Source organism: Anguilla anguilla, chromosome 3, assembly GCF_013347855.1.
Source record: "Anguilla anguilla isolate fAngAng1 chromosome 3, fAngAng1.pri, whole genome shotgun sequence".
Taxonomy (NCBI): domain Eukaryota; kingdom Metazoa; phylum Chordata; class Actinopteri; order Anguilliformes; family Anguillidae; genus Anguilla; species Anguilla anguilla.
In genome coordinates this window covers 11,618,380-11,633,681 of record NC_049203.1, presented here as the reverse complement: position 1 = coordinate 11,633,681, position 15,302 = coordinate 11,618,380, and the positions used below count along the sequence as shown (strand labels likewise).

The window sequence follows — 15,302 nt, the reverse complement described above, 5'->3', positions numbered from 1 at the left end:
ATTGAAAATGACATTGTACACTCCAGGATCAACTAGTTTCCACTTGCGCACTGTGGTCGCATGGACAATCTTTTCTCCATTCCACTTTGTTAATACATTTTTAATGTAAATGCATTTCATTGGTTCGTTGGCATAATGAAATGAATGGGGTCCTTACAAACGTTTTCTATCACACGGTTTGGATTGCACAATGAGTTAACCCGGTCACCGCACACAACCTCCACAGTGGATACTTCCATGGTTATTCTGAGAGGCAGTTACAAGTTCCATACTCTTCCATTATATTTACTATATTGTTATTGATTGTGGGCAGTGTTCTCTTATACAACTGACATTTGATTGGGAGAGAAGGTGCCCTGGGGGGTAGAATAATGACAGTTCACACCAATGGAAATTGATTTATTTTTTAAGAATAGATGGTACTACTATGTTTGAGGGGGAAAAAATCTAAGTGATATTGGCGTTGGCCACAAAGGGATATTTAAAATATGTATCAGATGCTGCTGACAATTTTTCTTTATTGCATTATGTATATTAATACTGTGAGAATGGTGAGAAGGGAACATAGGTTAATGTTCATTCTCAGTAGGCCTTATGTGCTGTATATTTGAGAGACATTTTCTCTATTGGAATTCAATGCCATTCTTAATGACACTATCTCCAATAACTATTTCAGTGACATTGACGTAACAAGGCCAGCTGCGTAGAAACAAACCACTTGGGGGGAATACAGAAAAGGTCGATTAGAGTTGTAGATGGGAGTAACATTTTAAAATGGATCCCGTTACTTCCATCGTTGCCATATGGCACATTAAAGAAAAAAACATTGAGTTTTTTTCTTTAACGATAACTATGTATATAACGTTGAAATGTGACAAAATCCTCATGAATACACGAATAGGCAACAATTAACGTCTGATGAAATGTAACATTGCTCCAGCGCTATTTCCGGGGGGGCTTTCAGGAAATTTATTGGCAATCACGTATCACGCTCCGGTGCAGATGCGCATGGAACATAATTACGTCAAGTGGATATCGAGGGAGGGGTTTAGGGATAAAAATGAATGATTTTTCCCAGTCTTATATTTTCCCCTGGGTCTTCAGAATGAATGCACATGTACGTGACTCAAGCAGGAAAACGGAAAATAAAAAACGTATTTGTTGTTTAATACCAAAATATAGTATTATTATGGTTAAGCAATACCTTGCATAGATTTGTGGTATTCTTTCAAATTAAGTATTTGCTTACTTTTTTAAATGTTGCTGCTGCAGATGCTGGAATCTTTTTACATGTGTGAGCCATGAAAAAGGTAGGCTATTCTTATTTTTCTATTGTTTACATTTAAGTTTTACCCCAATGTAAGGTTCGGATATACAGCATCCTATTAACTTTAATATTAAAACAGCATTTCGCAACGTTTCAAATTCAGGTACAATAACGAATTATACTTTTAATTACAATACCGATATGCAAAAATATTCAGTTTACTGAAAATAAATAAGTAGAATTAAAGACGTATTATGAATTGATATAATTTTATGAGTAGCCTAATCCTTTGACACTACAATTTAAACGCAAATTTATGAACACCCTTAGCAATTATAAACAAACAAATAAAGAAACTAGCCATAAATACTTTCAAATATTTAGACACTGCTTTCTGCAAGCTTTAGGTCAAATAATGACTGGACTGCATTTTTGAAAAGCAGTTTACCTCTCCCTAGGCAACGGCTTCAGCGGATAGCCAAAGTGCCCTTTCCAAACCACGGCATCCTCAAAAAGACACACGCACCGATCGTAGCCCGGTTGGTGGCAGGTCAGAGTACGAGAGCCAAGAGGGCGACTCTTACGTTACGCCCGCTTGTCGACGTAGTCTTTGGGATTCACAAGCGGGAATCGACAACCTGCCATTAGGAAAGCGGCAAGTTATGGACAAGTTTTTCACCCCAGTTCATAGCCCCCGTCATGAAGAAACCAAGGCCAGAGAACCTTACCACTCCCACCGCCATCACCACCACCAGGACAACGAAGGTCATGGGTAGGTGGTTCTCATAAAAATAATACGAACGTTTTTATTATGTGGTAATGAAATTGGTGATTTGATTGGGGATTTGATGAATTCTATCACATTTTCAAACCATGAATATTACTGCCATATGTTACTTAGAAACTGAATATTGTGTACTATTTGGAGTCCTATGAATGACTTAAGTAATTGCAGATGTGATCTGAATGATACAATAAAGCCATTTTCTTGTACGATGGGAGTGCAAAAAATTACATTAAAATGTCACTCAAAGAACTCTGTTTCGGCAAGATGAAGAAAACATTTTTGAACTTGCTTTGTTTGTTTGCTGTGCTTGAAATTCAATTTTTTAAAATTAATTCCCCAGTTATAGTACTCCAGGGAGCAGCAATGGGAGCGTGAGTCGGGGCCATGTTCACCACCGGCCTGGTGGGCACCGCACCCCAGAACACCTGGACCACCCTCCCCATCGCACGCACCGCCACGGCTCCCCGCACCACAGCCGCTGCTCGGATGCGTCTCCGCGCAGCCACTCGCACAACCTCGACCCGGTCGCCTCCTCCCCCAGATCCTGCTCCCACACCTCCACATCCTCCTCCTGGTCTTCCGAGGCCAGCATTGACAAAGAGGCGTTCCTCACGGACAGCAGGCCAGGGCCCCGGTATTCCCAGTCATGCGGCAGCATTCCTGCCGAGGGGCCGGGATTCTGGGATGAGGAAGAGGGAGCCCATCTGGAGGGGCTTGAGGGGACGCACCCAAAGCATCACCACTGCCGAGATGACTGCGCGCACAAGCTCCACCGTGGCCAAAGCAAGAGTGAGGAGGAGCTTCCGCGTACAAACAGCACCGAGGATGTTAGGCCCGTGCACCTGGACCATAGCCCTCTCTACAAGTCAGCTAGCCTTGGACGAAGCCTGGCTTTCAATGACTATACAGATGTCCTTCTGGATTCAGAGAAGCCCAAAAAGGCCCCATCCTCCATCCAGCTCCCAAGCAAGGGTATCCTGAAGAACAAACAGGGGCAGGGTGGAGCAGCCAGTGGGGTTAGTCATTTTCGTAAGGCTAAGTCCTTGGAGGTGCTGTCTACCCACGTAGAGATGACTGCAGGGGGACTGAAAGGGGGAGGGGGCGGAGTGGGAAAGTCTAAGCTGGAGGACGCTGGTGTGGAAAAACGGAAAGAGGTGGTCAGGCAGAATTTTGTGCGGGAGAAGCTCCAGTTCTCCGCCTTCCTAAATGAGATCACCCGGCAGGTCATCAGCCCCTCGCGACTCAGCTCTCTGGGAGTCCCGCATGCCTTCGGGCTGCCAGGCCCTGGCCAGGCCTCACGAAAACCGCCCAGGAAAGAGCAAAGAGCAGAAGGGGAGAGGCAGGTGGGAGGGCAAGTGCACAGCCAGCAGAAAGATCGCTCCGACACCCCTGACTCTGCAGTTTCCAGTGGCCACTCCCGCTCCAGCAAGTACTCCCACTCTAGCAAGCGTCATCACAGCCACCAGCAGTCCGTAGATGGCAGTTCTTCGCAGCAGCACCACACACCAGCGGGCCAAACCAATCCCGGCACCAACAGCCCGGAACGCTGTCTCCCGCCAGGGCATGGGCAGGACCACAGCGGGGAGAAACAGCACCAGGGAGGATACAGCCTTCTCCTGACTGACGGCACCAACACCAGCCCGGAGCTGAGCCCACATGCAGCAAGACGCCACCATTCCCACGCGCATCCCCAGCCTGACCCCCTCCCTCACCACCAGAAACACCACCAGCCTCATCTCGAGAAATGCCAACGCCACCATGCTCGCCGCAGCCCATCTCCGCATTCTCCCTGTCCTCCCAAAACAATCCAGACCGGCCACAGGGAGACCCACTCCGGGGTTCCTGAACAAGAATCAGATTCGTCCCAAAATAAGGATTCTGCCTCGACCACCAGCACCAGTCTGGAACACAGCGATAAGAACAAACAGATATGCTACAAGGCTGCAGCGGCGCAAGACAAGGTGAGATCTCACAGCATAACTGCTACGATACCAACTAAGGACTGATGGTGATGTTATACATTTTTACAACCAAACTGCAGTGTGTCCTTCTATAGGGAAGGAAGCCTTACCCAGATAGCTTCACAGGGACTAGCTCAAAATAAGGCACACTGGAGTACGCTGAGCTCAGAGCAAATTATGTTGTTTAATGAAGAGGGGAGACGTTTACGACATCTTCCTCTCAGTCAAATGAACACTAATGCAAGGACCACAAACATGGTCAGTTTCTTCTTTAAAATTTTGGCGTATTGAGCAAGTAACTGTGTCATCCAGAGGCCGGTATATCATTAAGAAATTGCCCCACAGAGAGGCATTTTTGGATACACACTCTAAATAGGGCGGAATCTAATGGCCTAGATGAGTCCCTCAATCTGTTATGCTTCTTGTAATTACATTCTGTTACTGTTTATGTTTAGCCCGTATTGGCTATAATTTGTTTCATTTTGTTTATTTTTTCCAACCATTATGGAAATATTGATTTGTTGTCTCACATTTTTCTCTAAATCCAATAATGTATCAACAGAGATGCAATATGATTTTGCAGAGTTAATTGCTGTTTCACAGGGATGTGTATTAAAGTCTAATAACCAACCTCTCTTGCTCACGCTTGGCTGTCTGACAGGATACTGTGACTGATGTTGACCGAGCCCAGTAAGTTTAATTTATGACGTCTTAATATAACATGCTTGTATAACTCAGACCTTCCTCAGATGTACTATTGTGGTTTGCTTTAAAATCCAAGCAAAGCTGTAGATAATACAAAATATAAGTCCATAATATTCAGCCCAATTATTGTGCTGTAACTGTGTGTATATGTGTGTGTTTGTCTCTTATCAATTTTAAAATAGCTGTCATGGCATCAGTAGGTCCAGTTGTATTAGAAATGACTATTGTTCAAAATCAATGCTGGAATGATAACAATGACAAACAATTTAATATAAATACAGTGCATGAGCTGGAGGACTCACAAAAGATTTTAATAGATACTTAGAATGTAAACTGCTCTGCAAGCATTTTCTTGTACTGCATTCACTACAACCACAACAGCTGCTAAAGCTAGCATTCCCAGACTAGGGTTGATACAGCTCAAGTGCTGCTTATCAGTATTTATGACATGCAATATCATAAATGTTTACAATGCCATTGCTTTTAATGTAAGCTGCCAGGATCCAGTCCTGACAATAGTACTCGGCTGTTGTGTGCGCAACAGCAAGGCAGAAGAAGGAAGAATGTCTGCGTGCAGTATAAGTGTTGTGGAAAAATGAGTTTTGTTGTGGTAGATTTGTTGTGCATTTTCTCCTCTCTCCGATGTGTTATCTCACTCATCTCCAGGTCCCTGCGGGAGCAGAACGAAGAGCTGCGTCACAGCCTGCTGCAGACGGTGGTGCGCATGGAGTTCATGGAGGCAGAACTGCAGAAGACCCAGGAGGAGCTGAACAGCGTCAAGGACAGTTTTAATAGGTCTGTATTCACGTGTTCATATATAACAGGATGTTCATATATGGCTTTTTGTAACATGGTTATGCTTCATCTATGCATTTGGCACATTGGATCCAGCTTTATACCCTGCACAGGTGGTCAAGGTTTTTTTATTTTTTTATTTTTTTATTTATTTTTTTTTTTTGTGTGTCCTTGCTTGTCTCTCTCAGGCTCCAGGAAAGCGCTTCCAGCACTCAGCAAAGCAATAAACTTTTAGAGCAGAAGCTTCAGACAACGGTGAGACCTTGGGTTTCCATATTGCCAGGCCAAAATTTTTGCTATATTTCTCCATTGTACTTTAAGGCCCAGCTATATGTTTTCTCCTTTATCATAATTCCAAAATGCATGTTGCCATTTTTTCATGCAGAGCCAATGCATCATCCTCATTGTTAATAATCAACTGTACATGGTTATGAATATAATATAAATATGCCCCCACGTGTCAGCTTTCAGCCTGGCTGGTGCCATGTTCTTTATGTTTCTGTGAACTGTGCTGTTCTTACAACGGCAGGTTTTGAGCATGGACGTGGAGCAGAAGTGCCTCACCCAGAGGATCTCAGAGCTGTCCAAGGAGCTCGCTGCTGCTCAAGCCACCATCCTCTCCCTGAAGACTGTTAATGTAAGAACCTAACTTCTTGCTTATTAGTATAAATATCATAAAAATACAAGTGTAGTTCACGTAATATAATTACAAATGTAGATATAGAAATTGCTGCATGGTTTTGGTGACTAAATTCAATAATGGCCTCTGGTTCTCCCTCAGATCCCATCCCTTCTGCAGGAACTCCTGGATAAACATTTCCAGACCAAAGAGGCTGTAACTGAATCCCTGCTGCCTGCCATAGTCTCCACCCAATTCAGTGATGTTGTCCTTGACCGAGCCTCGGCTCCTGGGGACGGCCAGTCACCTTCACTGGCGCAGGAAAGAGAGGATTATGGGAAGAACTGGCAGCAGGCGTCAGAGGGAAGCCAACGCAGGACTGCAACCCGTCAGCCTTGGAAACGGGAGCAAGGTCACCGAATGAGGCCGGAGGGAGACCAGAAGGGAGGTGGGGATGCAGTGAGCGAACTGGAGCGAGGAAAGGAGGCTAAAGAGTGTCTTCCCTCCTCCTTGCTGATACCACACCTGCAGCTGACCCCGCAGCAAACCTCCCCCTCCGAAACGCTCCGTACCCCAGCAGGAGGGGGCCACGGGGTAATCGCGCACCAGCTGGGCTCTCTAATTGACGTCCTGTCAGTCAGCCAGGAAGAGGGCATCCACAGTGGTAAACAGCAGCAGTGCCGTCAGAGCTTGAGCCCAGACACGCCCGGCCCAGCAGCCCTGAAGTCCACGGGTGGCCCGCAGAACTTCCCTTCTCCAGCAGGCGGCGATCAAAGGGATTCCGAAGAGGATGAGATCATCTGCAAGTGGAGGCTGCAGAACAGCAAAGGGACGGTTGGCGTTGGCAGAAATAGCTTGGAGAACGACGCCAGCGCGGTGACCTACCAGTCTGCTCAGAGGATGCTGGACAACTTTATGCGCCACCTGCAACCTCCAGAGGAGAGAGAGGGGAAGGGCAGTGGTAGAGGCTCGGCCAGTGGGTCAAAAGAAGAGTCCTTAAACGGGGAGAGAGGGCAGTTGTGAAGCGGGACGGTGTTCAGGGAGAGAGGAGCAGCCTCTATTTCACATCAGATACTGTAGTGGCGCTCTTTTCCCCCCAAATGTGGTAGAGGTGTGGGCCAATGGTGTGCCCAAATTTTCAATCTCCATATTTTGTGTTCGTATGGGTTTATTGTTGATGTACATATGGGTTCCAATTAACAAAAGGGACCTCTGTGTGTGTGTGTGTGTGTGTGTGTGTGTACATGTGTGTGTAGATTACTTTTGTATGCCCGGAGATTACTTAACCAAACATAGGTTGTTGAATATGAATTTTTCCCCCACATATTTTGTAGCATTAAATATGCCTCTTGAAGTAGTTTACCACCATCTGTTGTTGTTGAAATTGATAAGTCATCTTATAATTAGTGAAAGCTGGATAAAGATTTTGTCCCACACACTAAGAAAAAACTCTTGCGAGATGCAAATAATATTTTATGTTCAGCATCAGGAGAGATGGCAGGTTAATGCAGCATGGGTAAAGGTAATTGAAGCCTAAGAAACTACAGCTTCAGAAACTCCCAGAATTCCCCTGTAACCTGTCCCCCAAACACCATGTTCCTTCTAAAAACCTAAATTCTCTGGGCCTGATTTACCTGTTGGTTCTGTACAAAATAATCCTATTTAATCTTTTGGGGTTAATATGTGTTAAGTAGCCTTGTCTTACTCCATTTATCTTGACCCCCTGTTCCTGCATTGCTGTGTAATTTTTTGATTGATTACTGACTGTAGAGTTCCAGTTGAATGCATTATTCAAATATTTATTTTTATGTCTTTGTTATGTTTAACCTATAATTTCCCAAATATGATTTATTTTACTGACTAATTGGTGGTGCTGTACAATTCTTACTGTTCTTAGAAAATTTATGAGTGCAATAGCCAGCATTTCTGAGGTTAAATGGTCAAATGGGATGAAAACCCCACAGCCTTCTGGATATCTCAGGGTAAGGGATAGTTAACAATAGTTGTAGTACATGAGTAGATATACTCATGTGAAGAGGGCTGCATAGATGGGGAGGTGTGCTGCCAGGAAATATAAGTACAGGTAATGTTCCCAAGGTTAAAGTTAAGGTTTGGTTAACCAAACCTGTCTCAGACAGATATGCGGTGCACAATTTCTGTGCTGCTTTTATTACTTACACTTTCTGTATACCAATCATCTAATGGTTGCCTCAGTTTGACGGCTAAAATCATTTAAAATGAAAAATTATTTTAAATTATGTGTCCAGAATTGTAGAAATCATTTAGATACTAAATATGCCACATACTGTATGTATATAGGTACTTATACATGGCACTGCTTACAGTCAGATGAGTCAAGCTACCAATTGTAATATGGTTTGGAGCGCTACTACCTTTGATGCCAATGTACCAAAGCATTTGTACAGGATATATAAATAATTTACAAAGTGTCAAGGCCTCGTTGTTTTCTTTTTTCCCCCAAGTGACAATATGCAATGTTAATGTTCCTCTCAAGGACTGTTGTTGTCTAGCCCTGGTCTTAGCACATATCTGGATTATACCGCTGTACCTGTAACACCGCAAAGCTTTCTAAATCGATTGATATAATCTCTGCAGTTGGTGCTTCCTGTTCTCGTACGTGCTTTGGGAGAGTAGATGAGACTGTGTATGTGAATATGCCCTTTCTGGTCCCAGATGTATTGTGTTTCAATAAAACAAATAAACCAACTGAACAAAATGGTTCATGGATTCATTGTAATTGCAATATAAATGCTTGAAACCACAAATATACCATGGAAAGGTCAAGTCATAAAACTGTCAAATGGCCAAGAAATGGCCATTGATTTGCAGCAGAACAATAATGTTAAATTTTCCAAGTGTGAAATAATTCTTACTGATGTGTGATTTGTCTTTCTAAATTAATGACTGTATTTAGCCATTGGGTCCCTGGCCCAGTGCCGCACCAGATTACCCAATAACCAAATAAATCCATGTGGAAAAATTATATACATCAAATATACTGGCTATATACATTTTAACTACACTTACAGTTTGCTAAAGCATAAAAAGTACTTCAGGTAGACTTCAGCATACTGTTTTTTTCACATGGAGAGGTAAATCAGAATGGTAGATTGGTTGATTTTAAACTTAACAATCTGTCTGCGATTAGTTTCATTAAGCGTAGGCCTGGCACACCTGCGTCAGTCCATCCATAAATCCACATCTTCTGCGCTCTCGCTACCTGTCACACTTAATTGAATCCTCCTTGGAGATCCTTTCCCCTTCACAATGCAGGGTAGGGCAGGTGTGCTGAGCAGACAGTGCCCTGGTTTCTCATTGGAGGGGGCAGATTAATAGGATCGGAGTGGCTCTCGGTGGGGAGATTACAGGTAAGAAGCCCCAGACTTTGAGCCTGGGGCAAATCCAGTGTGCATCTCTTCCACCATGGGCGCAAATCTACTGGGGTATCCAACGCAGGACTGAGGGGGGTCTGGCCAGTTGGGGGTGTGGCTGCTTTGCTGCAATACCAATATTGTGAAGGAAAATAAGAAGTTTGGAACTGGATCGCCACCCAAAACAAAATCACTGTAACACTACTACTACTGCTATGCTGCTGGATTATCCAATGAAGAAATTTTGAGGATACACTTGATTCCCCAGAATTTTGGATTATTATTCGCTGTACACCTTCTAACTCTCACATCATACGGACCTCTCGTACAATCTCTCAAAAGAAACTATCTCTTGAAGCAACCTAACTACAGAGCCACAAATCCCCTCCTGTACGTTGAAATCAACAACCGCTCACGTACAACGTGGTCTGTTACAAAAACCTGTTCTATTCTTTCTTCCTCACCCTACTCACACCCCCTCATCTTTCCCCTGGGTTCTCAACATTGTGCTCTTTCAGGCTTTTATCTTATACTGTTTTACTGTCAGCATCTTATCTGCGATTTGCATTTGTTATTTATTATCCTAATTTTCAAAAAAAAAAAAAAATCTTTCTGATTCCAGTTTGTCTCAGAATTCTGGTCCGTCAGACTTCTTCCGTGGTCATTCTTGCCGCTGTCCCGAAGCCCCACCACCATGGCTCTGCTGAAGGTGAAGTTCCCCTTCCAGAAGCGCGTGCGTATGGCTCAGGCTCTTTGGCTGCTGTCCTGGCTGGCCGTCCTTGGAGGGACCTTCACGTTTTCCTTGGGGATCTTCCTGAAGACCGAACTCCACAAGAGAGCTGAGGTACCAGCAGCGCCACAATGACTCAATTTGTGTTTGTAAAGGCATTTTTAATGGCGACGTCAGCGATGCATTTGAAGCTGTCACATGTTGTGCGCAACCTATATGGGTGCAGTAATGTGTTTAGAGAACAGAGGGACAGCAATACAAAATGGGACCTGCAACAGGTTAAACAGCTGTATTATAGACCTGAGGGGCTCTGGCTAAAGAACATTGAACACTGCTGCTGTGCACTTGCGCAAGGTGCAGTGCAACCTCAACTTGCTCAAGGAAATATCCAGCCAGACAAATGGCTTCCAAGACCTTTAAATAACAACCTATTCAATAAAGGCGTAAATCAAGTTGTTCATGGAACGAGGAGAGCTGTTTAATTTCATTAGAGGGGAGGAAATGTCAGTTGCAAGACCTCTCCCAATTCAAATATGAATCTCTCCATAGCAGCTAATGTGACTGAACTGCCTGATGCAGATTTGGATTTGATGAGTGTATTTATAAACAGCCTAGGCTGATTACATTGATGTAATAGCTTCCCAGGGTATGAATCTGTCCTTACAATGGCCTGAGCAGATTTGGGTGTGATAGTGGGAGGCTCTGAACCCATGGCTGTGTACCCAGATCTGTTCATTCCAATGATTAAAAATCAATATACATCAATATATTTAATGAACATTTTGAATGTTAAATTATGAGCAGTGTACTACGTCTATAGAAACGTTATGAGCTCCCTATACATTACAGAATGCCATCTGCTCAAAGCACACTATATATATTCTTTGATTCTTTCATTCATATTCATTTGTATGTCGGAAGACTACCGTCTGGTGTCAGTTAAAATATGATATGTCCTAAACCGCTATCTTGATAAGGCCTGAAATGGTCATGGTTGTAACACTGATCGCTGTTTCCCATCCACAGGTGATGGATAACACAGAGATCCATGCCGTGCCCAACACCTTGATGTTGGCTGGCCTGGCCTCCCTGGGCATCAACTTTTTTGCGGGGAAGATCTGCCAGGACTCCCTGGACGTGGCCCGCTTCCCGCGCTGGAAGTCCTTCATGCAGCCCTTCTTCGTCCTCTCCGTCTTCTTCACCCTCCTCCTGCTGGTGGCGGTCATCATGAGCTACGCCATGAAGGGCAACCTGGAGGAGTCCCTGAAGGTCGGGCTGAAGAACGGCATCCGCTTCTACAAGGACACGGACACGCCTGGCCGCTGCTCCCAGAAGGAGACCATCGACCGCCTGCAGATGGACTTCCGCTGCTGCGGGAACACCAACTACCGGGACTGGTTCGAGATTCAGTGGATCAGCAACCGCTACCTGGATTTCACGTCCAAGGAAGTCAAGGAGTGAGTGTCGGTTAGAAGCAGGGTGTAGTGTTTTGGGGGGTGAGGAAGGCATTTTTGGTGGTGGGGAGGACAAATGGGAACCAAGATAAAGGTTATCTTGGAGGCACAGTGCTTGTGGACAGTGAGCTCTGATACCAATGACAATTTATATAGGCTCCCTAATACTGGTAGTGGATGACTGCAGGATGTGCTGGCTTCTGTTGTTACTCAGCAATTTCATCCGTTAATGCATCTCATTACACAAACTCACATCACTTGATTTCTTAGGTCTGAGTTGGTTGGTGCCTTCATAATAGGTGTAAATCTGAACTGCTAATTAACCAATAGAATCAATTAAGCCAGAGAAATGAGCAAATTAAACCCTGCTCCCAAGTAGCACTTGAATGTGTGATTTTTTTTTAAACCAACGCAGCATATAGAATATAATGAGGTCTTTAAAAATGTTTGATTAGCATAAAACAGTCATAACCAGAATGAAGTGAACCCACACACGGGAAAACAGCTAGAATCATAGCACCTATACCACAACAGGAATTGCATTTGAAACCTAATTGTGATTCAGTTCTATGCAGGGCAGCTCTAAGAAATACGTTTAATTAATCAAATCATTTCATTAATTCATTTTCTGTAGTCAAACAGTGCAACCCTGCTCTCTTAATATGCATCTTAACACTGAGGTCAGTACAGTATACTGATAGACCATGCTAATACAGAAAGTGTATTAACATAAAGAGAGAAGTTAATATTAGCAAAAGTGGGAAGTAGAGAATGTAGTATAATTAGGAAGCATGTGGTTTAGGGGATATAGTTTTATCACGAATGGCACTAAAGGGGGCAATATTGGGTTAAGAAGCTGCCTGTACAAAGGGCAACAGAAACAACGTTACAATGTTAACGCTGACACTGAAAATATTTACTCCCCGTTCATTCACCTCCAGCCGCATCAGGAGCAATGTGGACGGGCGCTACCTGGTGGACGGGGTCCCCTTCAGCTGCTGCAACCCCAGGTCCCCCAGGCCCTGCATCCAGTACAGGCTGACCAACAACTCCGCCCACTACAACTACGAGCACCAGACCGAGGAGCTCAACCTGTACAGCCGCGGCTGCCGCCAGGCGCTGGTCAACTACTACATGGGCCTGATGAACTCCATCGGGGCCGGGGTGCTGTCTGTCTTCCTGCTGCAGGTACAATCCGGGGATATCTGGTGATTGGGGGATTATTTTGGACAGCCTCATGCTCTTAAGTTCCTTATTGTGGCCATTTTTCACAATTTAACATTGCGCTTTCCTTAGAAGTGTAATGTGTCCAATTCAATCTGATTATAATGATTGCATTACCATCATTACGGTCTTACCATTCCAATCATACATTACAACCATCGCAACCTTCACATTGCGATCATTATACCTGGACATGCCGCCTCACCACCTTGTGACCTTCTCTTGACAGATGACTGAACTAATTGGTGCTGGGTCTGGTTAGAACCTGGGTAGGAGATCCCGTGGGAAAAATAATTAGTTGCTGTAACTTGTTTTGGTAGGACAGTGGGAGGTATGTCTTCCCTTAGGAAACTAATGCCTTAGCATAATTATGGGTACACTACACTGCGGGAGATGGGATGTTGAAGGAAAAACATTGGGTTTGACGCAAGGTTAAACGGAACTAGAGCAGTCAATAAGAGCTCATTACACCAATCTGAAGGAATGGGAGGGCGGTTGTTTCCCTGCTGTTCTGGTTTAAATTCCCATTCTATCTATCTCAATGTAGAACTGTAACCCACCAGTTGAATGGCTTGATAAACCCTTTGCTTGATAAATCAAACAGGTTTTAATTTCATCAACCCCCCTCCCCCCCAACCCCTTTTCACTTTGTCTGTTTTATCCCTCTTCAAAATCTCATACACTGCACAATCTCATCCTCAGGAATTTCCTCTATATGTTCTACAAATCTCTTACGTCCTCAAACTATGAACTCAACGTTCTCCACATAAGTATTTCCATCACGCCCTTCCTGAATCGCCTACACCTTCTTTAATTACCTGGCACATGCACAGATAGACACCAGCATATGCTGAAGCGTATGCCACCTGCCGCGAGACAGCAAAAATGTCCTTTTAGTGGTAGTGAGTTTTTTAAAAAAATGACCACAGGTGCTCTTTTTTATTTTGAACATAGCCCCTGTTAATCACGTACCCTTGCCATCCCTGCTCCCATAATCCTCTGCAGATGACCGTGCTGGTGAGCCTGCGGTACCTGCAGACCGCCATGGAGGCGGTGGTGGGGCAGGAGAACGCCGAAATCGAGACGGAGGGGTACCTGCTGGAGAAGAGCGTGAAGGAAACGGTGAAGGAGTTCATGGACACCGTGCGCAAGCTCCTCCAGCCCACTCAGGTGGACGCGGCCGCGGCGGAGGGCGGGGCAGCGGGGGGAGAGAAGGCGGCCACGCCCGCCAGCTAAAGGGAAGGCGCTGGGAGGGGAAATCCCCTTACAAGATTCAGTTGACTTCTCCAATATATTCATCCCTCTTTTGTTAGTACTGATTTATTGTAATGTAAACTTCTACTGACGAGAATGCACACTATTTGCAGACGACATACATATAACCAGCATGTGCACACACACACTCACAAACATACTGGCATGAACACTCACACACTCACTCACACACACACACACACACACACACGTACGCACGCACACACACACACACACACACACAAACACATGCCATCGTGCAGTAAACTACTGTTCTCTCAAAAGCCGTTGAGTGAGGATTTTAACACCTTTCTCCTCAAATTTTGATATACATGATCAATAAAACGATGTTGATTAATCCAATCCAACCCACAGTCTTCTCCTTGACCAGGTCAAATTTGAAAAGCTGTTAAATAAATGCATTTTAAAATGATTCATCCTTCCAAAAATGCAGAAATGTGAAATAAATCCAGGCAGCTTCCCTCCACCCCCTTTGTGTTTAGCATGCTGGCTGTAGTGTACCAATCTGCTCAATGTGCTGCTGTGTAACCATAAGAGGACAGAAAGAGACATAAGAGCTGCCACACAGGAACCTATTAAAGATTTTAAGTTTAACTGCTTCATTGGGTCCGGGCACTTTTGTCGTTTTTTAATGCGTGCTTTTATTTTGTATGATGACTTTTCCCATCTGAATAAAAGGTTGTTTGGAATTCTTAATGAGGTGAGTAGCTCTGGGTTTTTTTAAAGTGCAATGATTCCTTTATTCCATTTTTTTGTGGGGCTGCTGGCACTCTTCCCCTTTCTCCGGGTCTTATCCCACTATTCTGCTTTCCGTTCATCAGTTATTCTAACACCTTCATTTATTCATTATTTTCCCCTTAGTATCACAGTCATAAACATTTTTATTATGTTCATATTTGACATCAAATTATAAGAAATGTAAATTTATCACTACTTTCGTACTTGTCATTTTAAAAATCATATTCATAAGACTAGGCTGTTTCATTTTAAGTAACTTTTCAATACACTGAGGGATTGCACATACTCAAGTGAGAGAATTTATATATTTGTGGTATGATGTGTGTTTTGAGTAAATTAAATAAATGCTGTGTAT

The 15,302-nt window shown here is 44.0% G+C and overlaps 3 protein-coding genes across 3 annotated transcripts; all 3 read left to right on the top strand.

The window, feature by feature from the left end:
- The first annotated feature begins 1,492 nt into the window (after positions 1-1,492).
- LOC118222530 (filaggrin-like) lies at positions 1,493-4,709 on the top strand. Its single transcript, XM_035408183.1, has 3 exons — positions 1,493-2,039; positions 2,395-4,015; positions 4,677-4,709. The coding sequence occupies exons 1-3, from the start codon at positions 1,930-1,932 to the stop codon at positions 4,707-4,709; spliced, it is 1,764 nt and encodes a 587-aa protein (XP_035264074.1). The 5' UTR covers positions 1,493-1,929.
- Positions 4,710-5,207: 498 nt separating this feature from the next.
- LOC118223989 lies at positions 5,208-8,852 on the top strand. Its single transcript, XM_035411122.1, has 4 exons — positions 5,208-5,515; positions 5,704-5,770; positions 6,045-6,152; positions 6,297-8,852. Exons 1-4 carry the CDS (start codon positions 5,316-5,318, stop codon positions 7,155-7,157), a joined length of 1,236 nt encoding a protein of 411 aa, XP_035267013.1. The 5' UTR covers positions 5,208-5,315; the 3' UTR covers positions 7,158-8,852.
- A 1,368-nt stretch (positions 8,853-10,220) lies between these two features.
- rom1b (retinal outer segment membrane protein 1b) lies at positions 10,221-14,170 on the top strand. The gene is made up of 4 exons (XM_035408181.1): positions 10,221-10,370; positions 11,283-11,713; positions 12,652-12,898; positions 13,940-14,170. The coding sequence occupies exons 1-4, from the start codon at positions 10,221-10,223 to the stop codon at positions 14,168-14,170; spliced, it is 1,059 nt and encodes a 352-aa protein (XP_035264072.1).
- The last annotated feature ends 1,132 nt before the right edge of the window (positions 14,171-15,302 follow it).

What these genes read in the sequence shown, in the direction of transcription:
- LOC118222530 (XM_035408183.1), top strand. Translation starts at nt 1,930, where the DNA reads ATGGACAAGTTTTTCACCCCAGTTCATAGCCCCCGTCATGAAGAAACC. An exon ending in CAGGACAACGAAGGTCATGG is followed by an intron (nt 2,040 to 2,394) that starts GTAGGTGGTTCT and finishes TTAATTCCCCAG; the next exon opens with TTATAGTACTCCAGGGAGCA. An exon ending in CTGCAGCGGCGCAAGACAAG is followed by an intron (nt 4,016 to 4,676) that starts GTGAGATCTCAC and finishes GCTGTCTGACAG; the next exon opens with GATACTGTGACTGATGTTGA.
- LOC118223989 (XM_035411122.1), top strand. Translation starts at nt 5,316, where the DNA reads ATGAGTTTTGTTGTGGTAGATTTGTTGTGCATTTTCTCCTCTCTCCGA. An exon ending in GTCAAGGACAGTTTTAATAG is followed by an intron (nt 5,516 to 5,703) that starts GTCTGTATTCAC and finishes TGTCTCTCTCAG; the next exon opens with GCTCCAGGAAAGCGCTTCCA. An exon ending in TCTCCCTGAAGACTGTTAAT is followed by an intron (nt 6,153 to 6,296) that starts GTAAGAACCTAA and finishes GTTCTCCCTCAG; the next exon opens with ATCCCATCCCTTCTGCAGGA.
- rom1b (XM_035408181.1), top strand. Translation starts at nt 10,221, where the DNA reads ATGGCTCTGCTGAAGGTGAAGTTCCCCTTCCAGAAGCGCGTGCGTATG. An exon ending in AACTCCACAAGAGAGCTGAG is followed by an intron (nt 10,371 to 11,282) that starts GTACCAGCAGCG and finishes TCCCATCCACAG; the next exon opens with GTGATGGATAACACAGAGAT. An exon ending in TGTCTGTCTTCCTGCTGCAG is followed by an intron (nt 12,899 to 13,939) that starts GTACAATCCGGG and finishes AATCCTCTGCAG; the next exon opens with ATGACCGTGCTGGTGAGCCT.